The sequence below is a fragment of the Loxodonta africana genome, chromosome 14 (genome assembly GCF_030014295.1).
Source record: "Loxodonta africana isolate mLoxAfr1 chromosome 14, mLoxAfr1.hap2, whole genome shotgun sequence".
Taxonomy (NCBI): Eukaryota; Metazoa; Chordata; class Mammalia; order Proboscidea; family Elephantidae; genus Loxodonta; species Loxodonta africana.
Window position 1 is genome coordinate 69,627,672 of NC_087355.1, and position 16,934 is coordinate 69,644,605.

Genomic DNA, 16,934 nt, shown 5'->3' on the forward strand with positions numbered 1-16,934 from the left:
TCCATTTATTTTATTTCTAATCTTTCCAAACAGCTGTCAATTCCCAAGGGCTTAATGTTTTTCCCTCTTAGATTCTGCCAGTCACTTTTGATGCAGCTCCTAAGGAATCATCAGGGTCCAAGTGTCATTCTGCCAAGCTGTCATGGATAGCTAATGGGCAAGACTGAACCTCTTGTTGAAAAGTTCTTCTCTTATAAACAGAAGTTTATGGTTATAAGTATGCTTCAAAGTACACGTATTTTGACACGATAAAAACAATAGCAAATATTTACATAAAGCTACTATGTGCCAGGAACCATTCTAAGTGATAAATATAGATTAATTTTTACAACAACCTAAGAGGTAGCTACCGCTATTATGTCCATTTGTCAGATAAAAAAAAAACTGATGCTTAGAGAGTTTAAATGACTAAAGGCCACTTGTCTTAGTTATCCAGTGCTGCTATAACAGAAATACCCAAAGCTGGTGGCTTTAACAAACAGAAGTTTGTTTTCTCACAGTTTAGGAGGCTGGAAGTCTTGATTCAGGGTGCCGGCTATAGGGGAAGACTCTCTTTCTCTGCTGGCTCTGGAAGAAGGTCCCTGTCTCTTTGAGCTTCTGCTCCTGGGCTATCTTCATGTGGCTCTGCATCTCTCTTCCCCCATCTCTGCTCCGCTTGCTTGTTCAATCTCTTTTGTATCTCAAAGCAGGTTGACTCCAGAAACACCCTACAGTTATGCTATCTCATTAACATAACAAAGACAACCCATTCTCAAATGGGATTATAACCACAGGCATAGAGGTTAGGGTTTACAACACAGATTTAAGGGGGACATAATTCAATCCGTAGCCCCACTTAACCCCACTTAACAAAGAAGTAGCAGAGCTAGGATTTATACCCAAGTATTCCAGTTTCCTTGGAAATCCTATGGGGCAGTTCTACTCTGTCCTATAGGGTCACTAGTCACTATGAGTCGCAATCAACTTGACAGCAACAAGTTTGTTTTGTTTTTTTCAGAGACCAAACCCTTACCTAATCTACTGTATTACCAACTCTAACAACTCGATATTTTAAAAATCAACTTACATTTAGGATTATTACTAAACCTGGATCGAATTCTTCCTAGAGATCCAGGCACTAAAATAATATCTTCCACATTAGTCAGGTACTCGTTCAAGAACTCAGTTCTATCACATGTGACATCTTCCATTCCTGTGGGGAGAAAAAACAAATTGGAAATACTTAAATCTTAAAATTAAAATCTTAGCACCGACACTAAAGATAACACCCAGGCACCACTTTAGTTTTTAACAACTTCATGAGAGGCACCTTCTTTTCTGAAATTTCATAACTTGACTTTTAAGGTTTTTAATGATTCTTTATATGACTCTTCCAACAGAATTTGTGATTTGGGGTGTGATTTAGCCACATCACCTTGCAAGCACTAGAAGATTGAAAACGTAGCCTCTCAATTATCATTTTAAGTCATTCAGCAAGAACTGCCAAGACAAAGGAAGTAACCATGATTTAAAAAAACAAAATCTATTTACACAGTCGTTATGAAAAAGGTCTATTCTTTACAAAGGAAAATAGTAGATTGCTTCAAACTCGTCCCAGTTGGGGGAGTCGTAAATAACTGGAATATACAGTTCTGTGTCTCTTTTACAAAATGTCATTTTCCAGTTCTCTCTCTAATATATCTCCTGTCTTGAGTACATAATCACTAGTCCTTGCTCTGTCTCCACTGGTGGCCTTGGATGTTACTGACAAAACAATATTGGCAACAAGAGATGAGAAAGGAAAATGTCAGCCCCAATGACCACCCAAACTGAAAAACAAAATAACCCTGAAAATAAGTTGTAAACAATATGATTAGTCAGAACTGAAACCTAGCAACTAGAACTCAAAAAAGGAGCCTAGGTAGGGACTTTTGTTAACCAACATATATTCCTTTCCCCTCCAAGATTTCTTTCTTGCCTCCTCCAAAGAAAATTGCTTGATCGGTTTTTTAAATCAATAAAACTCAAATCTTAGAATCATAGACAATGGAAGCTGGTCAGGACCTTTATTGTTATTTTTGAAATGTATAAACTTACATGAAACTATGAAAGTTTAAGGAGTCCCTGGTGGCATAAACTGTTAAGTGCTTGACTACTAGCAGAAAGTTGGCAGTTCATATCCACCTAGAGGCACCTCAGAAGAAAGGCCTGGAGATCTATTTCCAAAAGGTCACAGCCCTGATTATCCCATGGAACACTGTTATACTCTGCACACACAGGGTCACCATGAGTCAGAATCAACTTGGTGGCAACTAACAACAACAACATGAAGGTTTAAAATGTTGCTTTGCAAAATCTAATGCTGTGGATATTCTCTCAGAGGGGAAAACAAATGATTCTGTAAAAGGATGCCCTAAGGTTTGGGAATAAACAAACATAACTCAGAGAAGCCTAGATCTTGTAAAACTCAAATCATTGCTTTCTAGGATCCCACATTAGTCACTTTGTATTTCTTCAATACAAATTGGAATGAAGAGAGGGAAAAAGACAGAGAAATACACCCCAACATAGCACAAGGGTTATAAAATCTGCCTTTTAACTTTCAAAGCCTTAGGGCACAGAGCAATTTGAACTCCCTTGCCCATGCTCTGAAACACTAGGCCGCGCTACCTTGTAAGACAGAGACGTTGTGGCTTCCTCAAATCAAAAGGATCCACTCATCTGAGAAGAGTGCACACTAGCAAGATAAGGTTTTAATCAATCATTGGCCTGTACAGTGGTCCAGCACACTGCTCCATGGGACTCATCTGCCTCTTAAATGTCAGGCTTCAGCGTATGACCAAATGTTCTTGACACCGCTGGGCAACTTAAATAAAATCAGCTGTATCACATGCTCCAAATTCATTGTCCTGTCTGCAGCTCTCGCTAAGTCAAATTCATGAGCATGATTTTATGAAGGGTAAACATTTTTTAAACATTTAGTCCTCACAGAGGAGTAAGTTAGTCCCCGCAGTTTTCTTCCTCTTCAGTTTCTCATGGGTCTTCTACCCCTAGAACATTCTGGAAGGAAAACTTCAGGCCTAGAAGCAGAACTTTGTCTAAGGAGATTTGCCTGCCATTCTTAACAGACCTGCCACAGTTGACACCCAAAGAGCCAATCGATTTCCCTCTCCCAAGCCCTCTGCTAGAAGGCAGTAGCCTAACCCTGTAGGGTTCCCATTTCAATTTGATAGGTCTGGAATGCAGGAGGCCTTCTCTAGAACTCAGTTTCCAGTCCTGAGAAATAAGAATGCTCTCTGAGGGCCCCTGTTTTAGCTCTGTAAGTGTATAACGTTTACGATGTTCTTGATCACCTCAAAAAAGGGGTCAAGAATGTTTCTACTTTATAAATTGACTTAGAAAAACTATGAGCCAGAAGTGACTCGATGAAACACAACAACAACTACTTCTTTACTGCAGCAGAGCTCTCTGATATGGGCTGTAAGTTCCTTCAAGAGAGGGAAACCATTTTACTTCTACATTACTTCTTGGACAAGAATCCTATGTGTCTGCCTCTTATCATATTTAGATTTCTTTTTGGCCATATTTTTGGGGATATGTCTGACAGAGGTGTCCTATTATCAACTGATATATTACATTCATAGGGAAAGCCACTAGCATCACAGAAAATTGTCTGCAGTACTTCAATAAGAGACAGATTTTTGTACCAATGCCTTTCCTGGACGAAGATGTAGGAAGTCCTTGCTTTGGATCAAAATGAACCCCGGGTACTCTCAGGACATACTTTTGAGTCAAGGCCTGATAATTTCTTCACCCCCCACACCCCCAGAGAAAAGGAAGAAGGATGTGAAGAACACAACCTGCACTTCTGAGAGCAAGGGTTCTTCTCCTCAATCCTACTGGAAACACTATCAATGGATCTATCCTACCAGCAAAGAAAACACCAAGCTTTACCGTGATCTCCAACAAAGATGACGTTGACACAGCGATGCAGCTTTAATTGTTTCAGTCCATCCATTAATTGCCCCACGAGTTTGTCAATATCCCTCAGAGAATTTACCATCTGGAAAAAGGAGCAAGTTAGTCCCTAGGGCTTTTTTTTCTTTTCAGATTCTCATAGGTCTTCTACCCCTAGAACATTCTGGAAAAAACAAAAAAAACTTCAGGCCCAGAGGCAGAGCTTTGTCTAGAGAGATTTACCCGCCATTCTTAACAGACATATGGTCTAAACACTTTTATTTGTATTCTTTCAGGAGAATTAAAATCTCTCCTCATCCAATCTCCTTGAAGATTTTTTATATAAAAATATCAGAAATATTACTAAGGAATAATCTTTTTTAGAGATAAAATGGCCTTTCTAAAAGACAACAATGTTCTTTAAATACAAGAACGTTGACAGTAACAGAAAGTCAGATAGTTAATTTAAGCCTTTTGTTCCCTAGGTGAAATCACACGAGGATTTGAACAATGGCAAGAAGCCGGAGGCTAAGTAAATCAAAAGCGGCTCTGAGGATGCAATGGTAACCTTCCACAGAATGCTGATTTAGGACATCATTAACACAAGATCCATCAAATGGTCCAAAGAATTCCACCATCAATTTCTGACAGCAATGGATTCTTGACAGAAGAGCGTATTCTCTCGAAAGAAGCCACTGCTTCTCAAATTAGTGACTTTGAGTGAAACAGGAATCTACAAGAGTCCTAACTAAATGAAGTGAACCAATGAGCTTGTTCTAGGTTTCTTATTTAGCCTAATGAAGGACAACTCAATTCTTCTCTGAAAAACATTTCCAAAGCCTCAGAAACATAATCCATCTCTCATTTTTTTTTGCTTCAAACGGAAGTTTCTAACTCCATGCATGCTTCCACACTCCCACATACTGAAGGCTTCCCTCTCAGTCTCATCTTGAACTATGCAATGGAAAGATTCTCAAGAAAGATCTCATCAGACAAATAAATACCTGACAATACTTCAGATGAATTTTACAACCTAGCTACAGCCACGCACATATATCCAAGATGACTGAGGTAAGAGCAGATCAGATCTCATATCATTTTTACTCAAACACATATTATTATCTTCCATTAGCATCTTCTCAGATGAATCAAGACCTTCCCTCATATTGAAGTTCATCAGTGAAATCAGGTGCAAACTTTTTCTTCAAGACGAGCCAGTATTTCAAATCCTGCCCCAACTAGTAAGTCACAATTAAAAGTTTTAGGATTATACGTACAGTATAATCTGAATGGAATAACAGATGTGGGTCTAAGTGGCATTTACTTCTGAGAAAACTATGTTCCCCTCTAAGGTCTTCGGCTAGGCAAAGGAATACCAAATCCACAACATATGCTGATCCTTGGCAAGGACTTTCTCTGCTTTACTCAGCAGGAAAACTCAGGTAAGATCCAGTACCTGCTTCTTAGTAATCAGCTCAGACAAAGATAAATAAGACACAGCTTCAGAAGGATTTGTAGGCTTCAGAAAAAGTAACAACATATAGGTTGTTCTGAATGTACTAAAAAGAAGAGAGATTACTTGTATCAATATGAGAAGAAAAAACTCACATTTTCTGGACATTGTTTTCTCTTTCTTGTTGTCTCAGCTATTCCTTGTCTATAATCTAAGAACTTTTTTTGATCTCTGAAGGTACAGACCACTAATCTGAATCAGTTCTCTACCAAGTTCTATTCTACATTACCTTTAAGGACTCTCTCTCTGCTATCTTGCTGGATAGCTCTCAAGACCCAGGTTCACAAACTATCATGGCTAATTCTGTGAATAAGTGTAAGCAAAACCAATAGGCTTCTTAACAGTTACTTAAGACTAAATGTTAATACTAGTTTTAGGACAACTAACTCTAGAGACAGTAAAGGCCTCTTTTTTTGTGTTGCTGAAAGTTCAAGTGTTCACATCAGCGTTAACCTCTGAAGTGCCAGATTCTTCTAGACTCAAAGCCAAGAACGATGCACCAGAGTTTTTCTAAAACTTATTCAGCAGATTTTTCAGTCCAAGAACTGAAGGAAACCATCAACTCAGTCCTGCCCGCCACAAAGCTTTGGAACAATAGATAAACTTACTTTGTCCTGACGAGCTTCCGCAGCATAATGATCCATCCTATGTAATTTTCTTCTTCTTTTCTTTGGAGGAGCAACTGGTCTTTCCTGTCTCCTCTTAGGGGCAACTTTCCTCTTAGGTCTCTTAGCCGGAGTAAGAGATGAGTCATAACTACTCTCCTGTACTGGCGGATAGAGATGTCTGGACTCAGAAGTCGTCTGTCCCTCTGGGTCTGATAATAAAGCTCATACTTTGCCAGCTGGGGTCAGCAGAGTCTTAGTCAGAAAATCTAAGACTCCTTAAGTGAGAAAAAGTTGGTGAAAGGGATGATTCAGGGAACTCTATAGAGAGAAGCCTCATAAATTGATCTTGATGCTACAGTCACAGCTTCTTCACTGAGAACGAGAATATAATTTATGAGAAGGCAGTCTCTTGTTGACTAAGGAACCTACTCATGGGTACATCAGAAGGTGGCACAGAAGAGAAGTTCTGCATTCCATAATTCCTGTGTTAGGGAAAGACTGGTCCTTGGTTTTGGAACGCTCTCCATTTACAAAATACTCACTTAAAACTGAACCAGAATACTAGTCATTTGGTCATTTCAAGGTGACAAGAGGGTTCACGTAGGTGGTTCCAATTCAGAATCTGACAGGTTTCTGTTCACACCACCAAATGTATCAAAGCAACTGTCACCTTCATCAGCAAGTACCAGGAAAAAAATTAAAAGCCAAAGATGGAGTGAAACCTCATTATAAGCAATCCTTCTTAATCATGAATGTACCTCACAAATAAGGACTTCCGGCAGGAGAGAGAAATTCTCACTGACAATTTAGGCTTCCAGTACAGAGGTGGTAAAAACTCCCAAAAGTTAAAATCCCCCTAGGGTTCAAATCAGCCGATCAGGCACTAGGCCATTTGCAAGGAACCTCAACATTCCTAAGACTTCAAAAAAACGTAAGCCTTTCCAATGGCAGTAGGTTAGAGGAGCCACAGGAAAAACAGAGTTTGGCAAGATGGGTTTTCTGGGGGGTTTTACCTCCTCTGGTAGGTAAAAGTTAAAAGTCATCAAGAGCTTTTCATCGCTGGTATACATATCAAAAGTCTACTTATACTCTCTTTATCAGACTCTGCATTTTGGGGGGCAATGTTATTTTTTTATTTTATTTATTTATTTTTTAATCCAGAGAACAATAAAGATTGACACGTAAACACTAAAGGAGATAACCTTTGGGGACTTCCAAATGCTGGAGAAAAACAGGCCCCTGATTTGCTGATGGTGCAAAGGTGAACGAAAGCCTTAAGCTCTGCCCTCAACCTAGCTCACTGCTCTTGATGGGACTGTTCAGAGAGTCACTCAGATGCAGAAGGGGCAGGAGGAGTAAAAATGTTAGTGTATCCAAGAAGGAGGACATCTGCCATGCGATCTCACTGTTCCAAGGCAAAGCAACTGCAGAGGCACTTCCGTCTCAGTCTCATCCTCTCTCTCTGGGGGAGCGATCAAAAGACACAGCCCCACAGAATCTGGGTTTTTTTTTTTTGTTGTTGTTGTTGTTGTTTTAATGCTTCTAGTTTTAGGCGAATCTCCATGAGAAGAGCAGCAAAAGGGAAAAGAGGGTTTCCCATTTTATGGCCACCGAATACATTCCACTAGCGCTCAAATCGGCCGATCAGACGCCAGGCCATTTGCAAGAGACCTCAACATTCCCAAGACTCCAAAGGCAAGCCCTTCCAATGGCAGCGGGTTAGAGGAGCAGCAAGAAAAACAGGGTTTAGCAAGATGGGTTTTCATCCAATGATTATATTGCATGTATTTCCTCCTTCGAATGTTAGAGGTAGACGAAAGCTAAGTTCTCATTGACCAGCCATACTTCAGCCTGACTTAGAAGATTTAGCCTGTTATTAAGAGGATGGGGAGGTAAAGGGGCAAATTTCCCTGCTTTTCAGAAGGATACTTTGCCATCTGAAGGTAGGAACTAGCCAGCCAAAGCTCTGTCTCTAGGCCTGGAAGAGCAGCCGAACGAGGGGGTCACAGAAAAAGCATAGAAGGGCAAAAAGAAAAAGATTGCGCCAATAATCAAAAGCAAGCATATTTTTGGAACATTCACCATTACACTATGAAACCAGGAGCAATACATCATTGCTTGAAGCTATTGGCTCAAAGTTTGGTCATTTCATTTAAGAGCCTTTGAGAAAAGTCTTGAAAAAATTGCGCTCAAATATTAAAAGAATAAAGCACCAACATAATGGGATTCTTCTCACCGTAGTACACAGCATTTTGTTAGACAGAGTCATTTCAAGTAAACTTCAAGCAGAAGGTGTTTTCTTATTATATATAAAAGATATTTCTGATTTTAAAAATAACCTTTCAGCTTGTATAACCTTTACATATACAACAAATATATATATAGTTACATAAGCCAATTAGTATGAAAGAAGGTTTTGCCAACTTGCTTTGATTTTGTGTTTTAAATGTGTAAACTATTTTGATTTTCTTTAGTTAATATAAGATTTCTAGAATCCAATAAGAAATAGTTGAAACCTGAAAATATTCCTTGTCTTATGAGAAGAAAGTGACCAGGTTACCGACATTGAAGGTACACTCAAAGATACCTAACCAAGAGTGTCTTACCCAGTGAATATTGAAGAATACCCCTGCTGCAATAAGTAGTGATACTAAAAAGAACGTTGCATGAATGTTTCCATTTTTTTTGTTTAAAAATACTATAGGAAAAATCCCTGTTTGTGTATTTATGAGCAACCCTGGGCATAAAACCATCACTAATAAAAATTAAAGCATCCAATATCATGTTTCAGTTACTCATTGCTCAATATTTAAAGAAAGGATTGTTCGTTCAGTTCTTCATTAAAAACACACACATAAATGTTCAAATACTAGGTCATTGTAACTGAACTACACAAATTTGAAACTCAAAGATATTGCCTGGGGGAAGAACATGTATTATTAAATCATATAACTTTTAAGGAAATGAAGTTCATAAACGTTATACCACAGCTGTATTGTTAAAATCAACTTTTAACATAAAGAAAATGTTTTGTATAATTTGAACACATGTATTAAACTGACCGGTTTGTTTATCACCTGGATCGGAGAAGAGTAAAATGTCTCCATGGCAAGAGCCTGGTCTGGGAGTCCAAAGGTCTCAGGCTCTGTCTCCAAGTTCACCACTTACCAGCCACGTGACTTGAACAGCCCCAACACTCTCTAAGTACTAGCCCCCTTCTTTAAAAAGAATGACTGTAGCAATCTCTATGTTGTCTACCTCACAGGGTCTTTTAAGGGATATTATCATCTAAGGGAAGTTGAACCTTTAAATAGTACACACGGAACTACTTAGTTGTTCTTTATTTTTTAACATTTTCATAAAATGTGGTTCTTTAGTTCAGGTTAGATTACTCTCAAAGAAATCCATACTGAAGATAAAACAGCCATCCTTTCTTGCTCTGGTTTTCTTTCCTGGCAAAATAAGATTTGTGTTTCATGTATGCAGATGTTTATCTCATTTTATCATTTCTGTTTCATAATTACGGCAACACTAGTTAAACATCAAAGGGAGAGAAAAAAGAGCAGTCGACTTAAATGACTTCGAAGATTTAAGACAAACTAAGGCTGCTTTCACGTATCCACTCATTTCTAGTGTTCAGAAAAATCACCACAGAACTGGTTATTTTTAAACCATGTTAAAGCATTCAGAAATACTTATGGCTCCTTGGCACTTACACTCTTAGTTTAGACAAGCTGCATTTTGCTCAATATTAAAACCAAGATACACTTATCTGTATCTCTTAACTCATCCTTATACAGAACACAGTAAACTCAGAGTCAACATGTTGTCATACACTACTTGAGAATTGGAGGTTCTATTAATAAAGATTTTTTTAAAATAATTTCTCATCCAAAATCAAGTTTTATTATGTTGATGGAGACCTCACCACCTATTAAGAGAGGTGAAAACCCTTTAAAACAGTAAAAGGTTTAGATTTGCAAAACCAATTATATTTTCAAATGATTTATGCTAAAATTTCAGGAAGCTTTCCATCTCTACGGTGGAAAAAGAATGTTAAAAAAAAAAAAAAGTCATTCCTTTCTCACCTCCTAAATTTGAAGCTACACTGAATATTGCCTTATAAAGAGGCTGTCTTCTGCTAAGATCCCTGAGTGCTGATATGTACTACTCTGTTAAAATAGATTTATTAAACAGTGTATTCTTCTTAATTAAGAATTAGTTTCACCTTGCGGAGTGATATGTTCACACTCTTGATCGTGTTTATGGTTTCACAGGTGTAGACATATGTCAAAATTTATTAAATAAAAATGCCCAACACTTTAACATATGACAGGTTGATTGTACTTGCTCAGGCTATTTAGGGGCTACTTTGCTGACCTACCATCTGAAGTGCATAATCATTTAAGGGAGGAGAAACTCAGCGGTAATGTTTCATATTGCATGTTTCGTCTCTAAATTCCTTCCCCCTTCCCAAAGCTAGTAAATGCCAACCTTTCCTGACCTTTCATCTTATGACTGAGCCTGCAGGGCTGGAATACATTTCATTTCCCATTAACAACAAGCTTAGGATATGTTTGAATAATCAAGCCAATCTGAAATAAAGTTCCTGTAAGAGAAATACGCATGTTTCAATTTTTTTTTTTAATGGTCTTAGTCCTGTGATTATTGACTATGAATAAACCTTGTAGATACAAACCATCCCACAGAGTCTGTACAAACCCTGAAATAAGGCCAGCGGATCAGATCGCCCAGGAACACAGGGTCTCCTCAGGCAGATGATAACTACTAACCTCAGAGCCAAAAGGGCCATGTCTGTGTCCGGAGACATCAGGTTGTTCAGAATAGAAGGCATAGACTGAAGGCCTGTGGGAAAGTCAGAGTTCAGAATCTTGCCAAAACCACACATGACAGAGAACATCAACTATCCCTACACAAATAAAAAAATAAACAACTTCTCAAAGTTAATCAATCTCCCAACCACTGTTTTATTCAATGAAAAACTCTTTTTCTCTCTCTGATTCCTGTTGCTTCTGCAACCACCACCCCTTTTACTACCCCCACTGTGGTAACTGCCTGTTACCACATTCAAGAATGAAAAATCACGAAGGAGAATATCAAAGTGTACTCAGGTCTTTCATCCTCAGAATTAACGGAGTCCAGCCCAGTGATTCTTCACTTGGAACATTCAGTCTGCAGCCTGAAAGAATGACTCCCTTAAGGTGAAAGTCAGCCTTAACGTTTACCTAATTGTTGGGACCCGGCAGATTCACTTATCAAAGCCAAAAACTCCCTTAAGTTCTGACTAGTAGTGACCAGGATTAATAGTTTCAGTAATCCATGTAATTAAAACAGGCCCCAATAACCCAAGCTCATTGTATCCTTCCTAGGGCAGTAATGCTTAAGGCAAAGAACCATAAAACTTTTAATAATACCAAATCTTGGCTCTAGTTTTATTTCACAGTCCATCTAACCTAAGATGGAAATTTACTGAAGGAAGCAGTGAGAAAGGCGGGAGAGGGAAGCAAATACCTCTCGTCATCTGGCAGGGTGAGCCACTGCAGGATGGTTAATATCCTCCGCTCGTGAGGGATGACACTGTTGGGCAATAACAAGCACAGCATGTTGTTAAGTTCACTCCACTACCCCCAGCGGATGGATACTTGCTCTTGCAAGCAGGCCAAGTCCACTCGGTTTCCCACAATCTGTTTCCACTTCGTTGCAAGTAAAAGGCCCTCTTTACCGCTTAAACTTCCATTTCCATTTGCAACAGATTACATTGCTCAACCTCTGTCACAGAGACGAGACTGGAAACTCTGATTCAGAGTCAAAATGAGGAGTTCACCTCGCTGATCGGAGACTCTACTCTAGGCAGCTGGATGTGGCAGGAAGGACCCTGGGCGCAGAACCATTGCAGTTTGGCGGGGAAGACCATGAGCTTGCCAACAGACTGACCAGTACTTAATCCCCAATCTGCTACTTGCTGGCTGTATAAGGCTAAGCCTCTTGAGCCCTCAAAGCTTCAATTAACTCATCAGTAAAATACAGATAATAGCAAAGCACGCCACACAACTTTGCTACAGGAATTAAATGAGATCAGTGGCATGGACAGCACCTAGTACGTAGTAAGTGCTTAAAAAATCTTATTTTTATGACCTATCATAATTAGTCACGCCATTGTTTCTAATTAGCTATATGGCTTTAGGAAAATTATTTGACCCAAAACTTTTAAGTTCTTCCACTAAAAAAATAATAGGTTAGGGAAGGTATTCTTGAAATTCTTTTCCAGCTCTATAAAAAGCTATCAAGAATAAAAAAAGTGAATAGGCACATATAATTGAGACTGACAAAAAGGCTATAATCTTCATCCACATTGACTTTTGTGTTTAAGTCTCAGTCCTCTGTTGAAATATAATTACCCTACATAGTGGTTAAGGTTATGTGTCAACTTGGCTAGGCCATGATTCTCAGTAGTTAGGCAGATATTATGTAATCATCCTCCATTTTGTGATCTGATGTAAGCAGCCAATCAGTTGAAAGGGGAGTTTTCTTGGGGGTGTGACCTGCATCCAACATATATGGATGTTCTGGCAAAGCTCGCCCTCTTCAATCCTGCATCTAACTCATCATCTTCTAACCTCCAGTTCTTGGGATGTGAGCCACTAGCCTGTTGTCTGACCTGCCAATTTTGGGTCCATCAGCCCCTGCAACCACATAAGTCAGGAGAAACTTCCAACCTGATACCTGACCCATGGACTTGGAACTTGTCAGCCTCCACAATTGTATGAGCCATTTCTTTGAAATAAATAAATCCCTTCTTTCCTCCCTCCCTCCTTCCCTCTCTCTCTCTCTCTTTGTATATATACTTCACTGGTTTTGCTCCTTAAAGAACCCAGCCTTAGCATATGGTACCAAGAATGGCTCTAGAAAAACAAAACCATAAGGATGAGTTTTCTGAATTGGTTCTCAAGTTTGGCTAGTCTTAAAGGCACTGATGACTCTGCCTCCAGTAAAACCAAAAAACCAAATCCATTGCCATCGAGTCAATTCCAACGCATGGCGACCCTACTGAACAGAGTAGAACTGCCCCCATAGAGTTTTCAAGGAGCGCCTGGTGGATTTGAACTGCTGACCTTTTGGTTAACAGCCATAGCTCTTAACCACTACGCCACCAGTAGTAAATAAAAAACAAAAACAAAACCAGCTGCCGTTGAGTCGATCCCAACTCATAGCGGCCTTATAGGACAGAGTAGGGCTGCCCCATAGAGTTTCTAAGGAGTGCCTGGTGGATTCAAACTGCTGACCTTTTGGTTAGCAACCACAACACTTAACCAGTACACCACCAGGGTTTCCCTCCAATAGTAAATAAATAGTAAATAGGGCACTGCTAATCCATGGCATGAGGTGCAAATAGAAATAAGCAAAATATCACCTCCAATGGATCAAATATTTATGAGAGACAAGGCTCTGGGTGACTGCATGTTTGATACTTTTCTACAATTTTGTCAGAATGAGAAGTATAAGGAAGTTGTTGCTTGGTCCTACTTTCACTAGATACAGTGGTAAAAGAAAGGGATGAGCTCAAAGCTTCACAGTTACAGTTAAAGCACCACCTACAAGACCTGAAAGTTGCCACTTGTACCCTTACTTCTCATAGTAACAGAGATGATATTGCCAAAATCCAAACTCAGAGTCTTATCATAGGAGTGGCTGAATTACAATGTCAATTGAATTTTCAACCTCAAATGGTATCTGAAGTTAAAGTGAGGGCATAGATTGAGAAGAAACAGGATTCTGAAACTTGGGATGCAGACCTAGGGGCAGATAATCAGGAAGATGGGGACATTGAGCCCCTAAGTTCCACTGAAATACGCCTGCTAAAACCAGCTCTCTTACATCTGAAGCAATTACTCTATCTTTGCTAAACTACTCTCCCCAGTAAAACCATTATCCCTTCCACCCATCTGATGAGATCAACCCAGCTGTGTCTGAAGAGTCTTGCCTGAGATATCTCCAGGAGTAGTGCCTGGGGCACTGCCTGAAGCATTACCTGAGGCAGGTTCCTTACACGACATTGCTGAATGTCCCCAGGACACACACCTACCGCCCATTTTTGCTTCTAGACCTATAACTAGACTTAAGCCCCAGCAAACCCCAAGAGGTGAAGTACAAAGTATAACCCAGGAGGAGGTATGCTACAGTACAAAAGAACTGCTTGATTTTTCTAATATAAACCTGGGAAATATGTGTGGGATTGTCTATTAAGGGTGTGGGATAATGAAGCAAAAAACATAAAGTTAGGTCTGAGTTTATTGATATAAACCCACTAGGCACAAATTCTTCATTCAATGTTACACCTTAAGAGATTAGAAAAGGATCTAATCGTTTAATTTGGTTAGCTCACTGAAGCATGGATTAAGTGGTGGCCTACACTAAACCAAGTTGAAATGCCAGACATTCCTTGGTATACTGTAGAAGAAGGTATCCAAAGGCTTAGGGAAATTGGCATGTTAGAGTGGATTTATGAGGTTGGACCTATAGATCCATACATGGAGTGCCCAGAAGACACGCCTTTTACCACAATGGTAAGGAACAAATTTGTGAAGGGACCGCCAGCATCCTTGAAGACTGCTGTGATGGCTATTTTATGTAAGTCAGATTCAACAGTGGGAACTTGCCTAATTGAATTAAGACACCTAAATACAATGCAGCTGATTGGACCCTGTGGTGGTAAGGGCCAAGTGGTGGCATTCAATCAACAAAGACAAGGTGGGTGTGATTGCCGTAATGGACAACAGAGTCAAAGCAGTAATTAGAATAGTCTGACTCATATGGACTTATGGCGTCGGCTACTTAGAAATGGTGTCCCTAATAGTGAAATAGATGGGAAATTTACTAAATATTTACTTGATCTATACAAGTAGAAGAATTCAAGATCAAGTGAATGGCAGTCTAACTTGAATCTCAGGAATAGAAAGTCATGGCCCCTCAGTCAATTCCCAGACTTGAGCCAGTTTACAGAGCCACAACTCCTTGAATGAAGGGGAGGGCAGGTCCCTTGAGTAAGGCCCGCACTGCACTGCCAAAAATTTATACTGTTAATCTTTCTCCCAGCCTTCGTCAAAGGGATCTACAGCCTTTTACGAGAGTGACTGTTCACCGGGGAAAACGGAATAATCAGACTTTTAAGGGATCACTGGACACTGGCTCTGAACTGACACTAATTCCAGGAGACCCAAAATATCATTATGGCCCTCAGTCAGAGTAGGGGCTTATGGAGGTCAAGGTATTAATGGAATCTTAGCTCATGTCGGTCTCACAGTGGGTCCAGTGGGTCCCCGAACCAATCCTGAAGTAATTTCCCCAATTCCAGAATGCATAATTGGAATAGGCACAAAAATTCAGGTGCTTTACACCTCAGTGAAATTTCTAGGGGTCCAGTGGTGTGGGGCATGTTCATTTATTCCTTCTAAAGAGAAGAATAAGTTGTTGCATCTGGCCCCTCCCACCACGAAAAAGGAGGTAATGCCTGATGGGCCTCTTTGGATTCCGGAGGCAACATATCCCTCATTTGGGTGTGCTACTCTGGCCTATTTATCGAGTGACTCAAAAGGTTGCTAATTTTGAATGGGGTCCGGACCAAGAGAAGGCTCTGCAACAGGTTCAGGCCGCCATGCAAGCCACTCTGCCACTTGGGCCATATGATCCAGCTGACCCAATAGTTTTTAAAGTGTCAGTGGCTGATAGAGATGTTGTCTGGAGTCTTTGGCAGACCCTTATTGGTGAATCGTAGGACAGACCCTTATTTTGGAGTAAAGCTCTGCCATCTTCTGTAGATAACTACTCTCTTTTTGAGAAACAGCTTTTGGCTTGTTACCAGGCTTTAGGAGAAACTAAACACTTAACCATGGACCATCAAGTCACTATGCATCCTGAGCTGTGCATCATAATGTGGGCGTTGTCTGACCCACAGAGTCATAAAGTCTCACATGTACAGCAGCACTCCATTTTTAAATGGAAGTGGTATAACACAAGCAAGAACCGAAGGCACAAGCAAGTTACAAGAGAAATGCCTCAAATGCCCATGGTCCCCACTCCTATCATATTAACTTCCTTCTCCCAGTCTGCACCTATGGCCTCATGGGGAGTTCCTTACGATCAGTTGACTGAGGGAGAGAAAACTCTTGGCTAGTTTACAGGTGGCTTTGCATGATATGCAGGCACCACTCAAAAGTGGACAGTTGAGGCACTGCAACCCCTTTCTGGAACCTCCCTGAAAGACAATGGTGAAGCAAAATCCTCCCAGTGGGCAGAACTTCAAGCAGTGTACCTTGTTGTTCGTTTTACTTGGAAGGAGAGATGGCTAGATGTGTGATTGTATACTGATTCATGGGCTGTGGCCAATGGTCTGGTTGGATAGTCAGGGACTTGGGAGGAACATGATTGAAAAACTGGTGACACGGAGGTATGGGGAAAAGGCATGTGGGTACACCTCTCTGAAAGGGTCAAAGAAGTGAAGATGTTTGTGCCTCATAAGAATGCTCACCAAAGAGTGACCTCAGCAGAGGAGGATTTTAACAATCAAGCGAATATGATGACACATTCTGTGGATACCAGTCAGCCTCTTTCCCCAGCCACTCCTGTCATTGTCCAATGTGCTCATAAACTAAGTGGCCACAGTGGCAGGGATAGAGGTTACGCATGGGCTCAGCAACATGGACTTCCACTCACCAAGGCCAGCTTGGCTACAGCCACTGCTGAGTGCCCAATCTGCCAGCTGCAGAGACCAACACTGAGTCCCTCACTTAGGCTAGGTTCTCTAGAGAAGCAAAACCAGTGAAGCAGATATGCAATACATGGTGGAGAGGAGGAGTGTG

At 40.3% G+C, this 16,934-nt stretch overlaps 1 protein-coding gene across 4 annotated transcripts in view; it reads right to left on the reverse strand.

Moving 5' to 3' along the window:
* The window catches only part of ENPP2 (ectonucleotide pyrophosphatase/phosphodiesterase 2), an 87,143-nt gene that overhangs the window by 33,002 nt on the left and 37,207 nt on the right, over positions 1 to 16,934 (reverse strand). For 2 of the 4 annotated variants that reach the window (XM_010588471.3, XM_010588470.3), the window contains exons 10-14: positions 11,590 to 11,655; positions 10,851 to 10,923; positions 6,058 to 6,213; positions 3,934 to 4,042; positions 1,067 to 1,192 (exon numbers count right to left, since the gene is read on the reverse strand). In XM_010588471.3, coding sequence (XP_010586773.2) covers positions 1,067 to 1,192; positions 3,934 to 4,042; positions 6,058 to 6,213; positions 10,851 to 10,923; positions 11,590 to 11,655 — 530 coding nt within the window. The remainder of the gene's footprint in view (positions 1 to 1,066; positions 1,193 to 3,933; positions 4,043 to 6,057; positions 6,214 to 10,850; positions 10,924 to 11,589; positions 11,656 to 16,934) is intronic. The other 2 variants (XM_010588473.3, XM_010588472.3) reach the window with 1 other exon arrangement.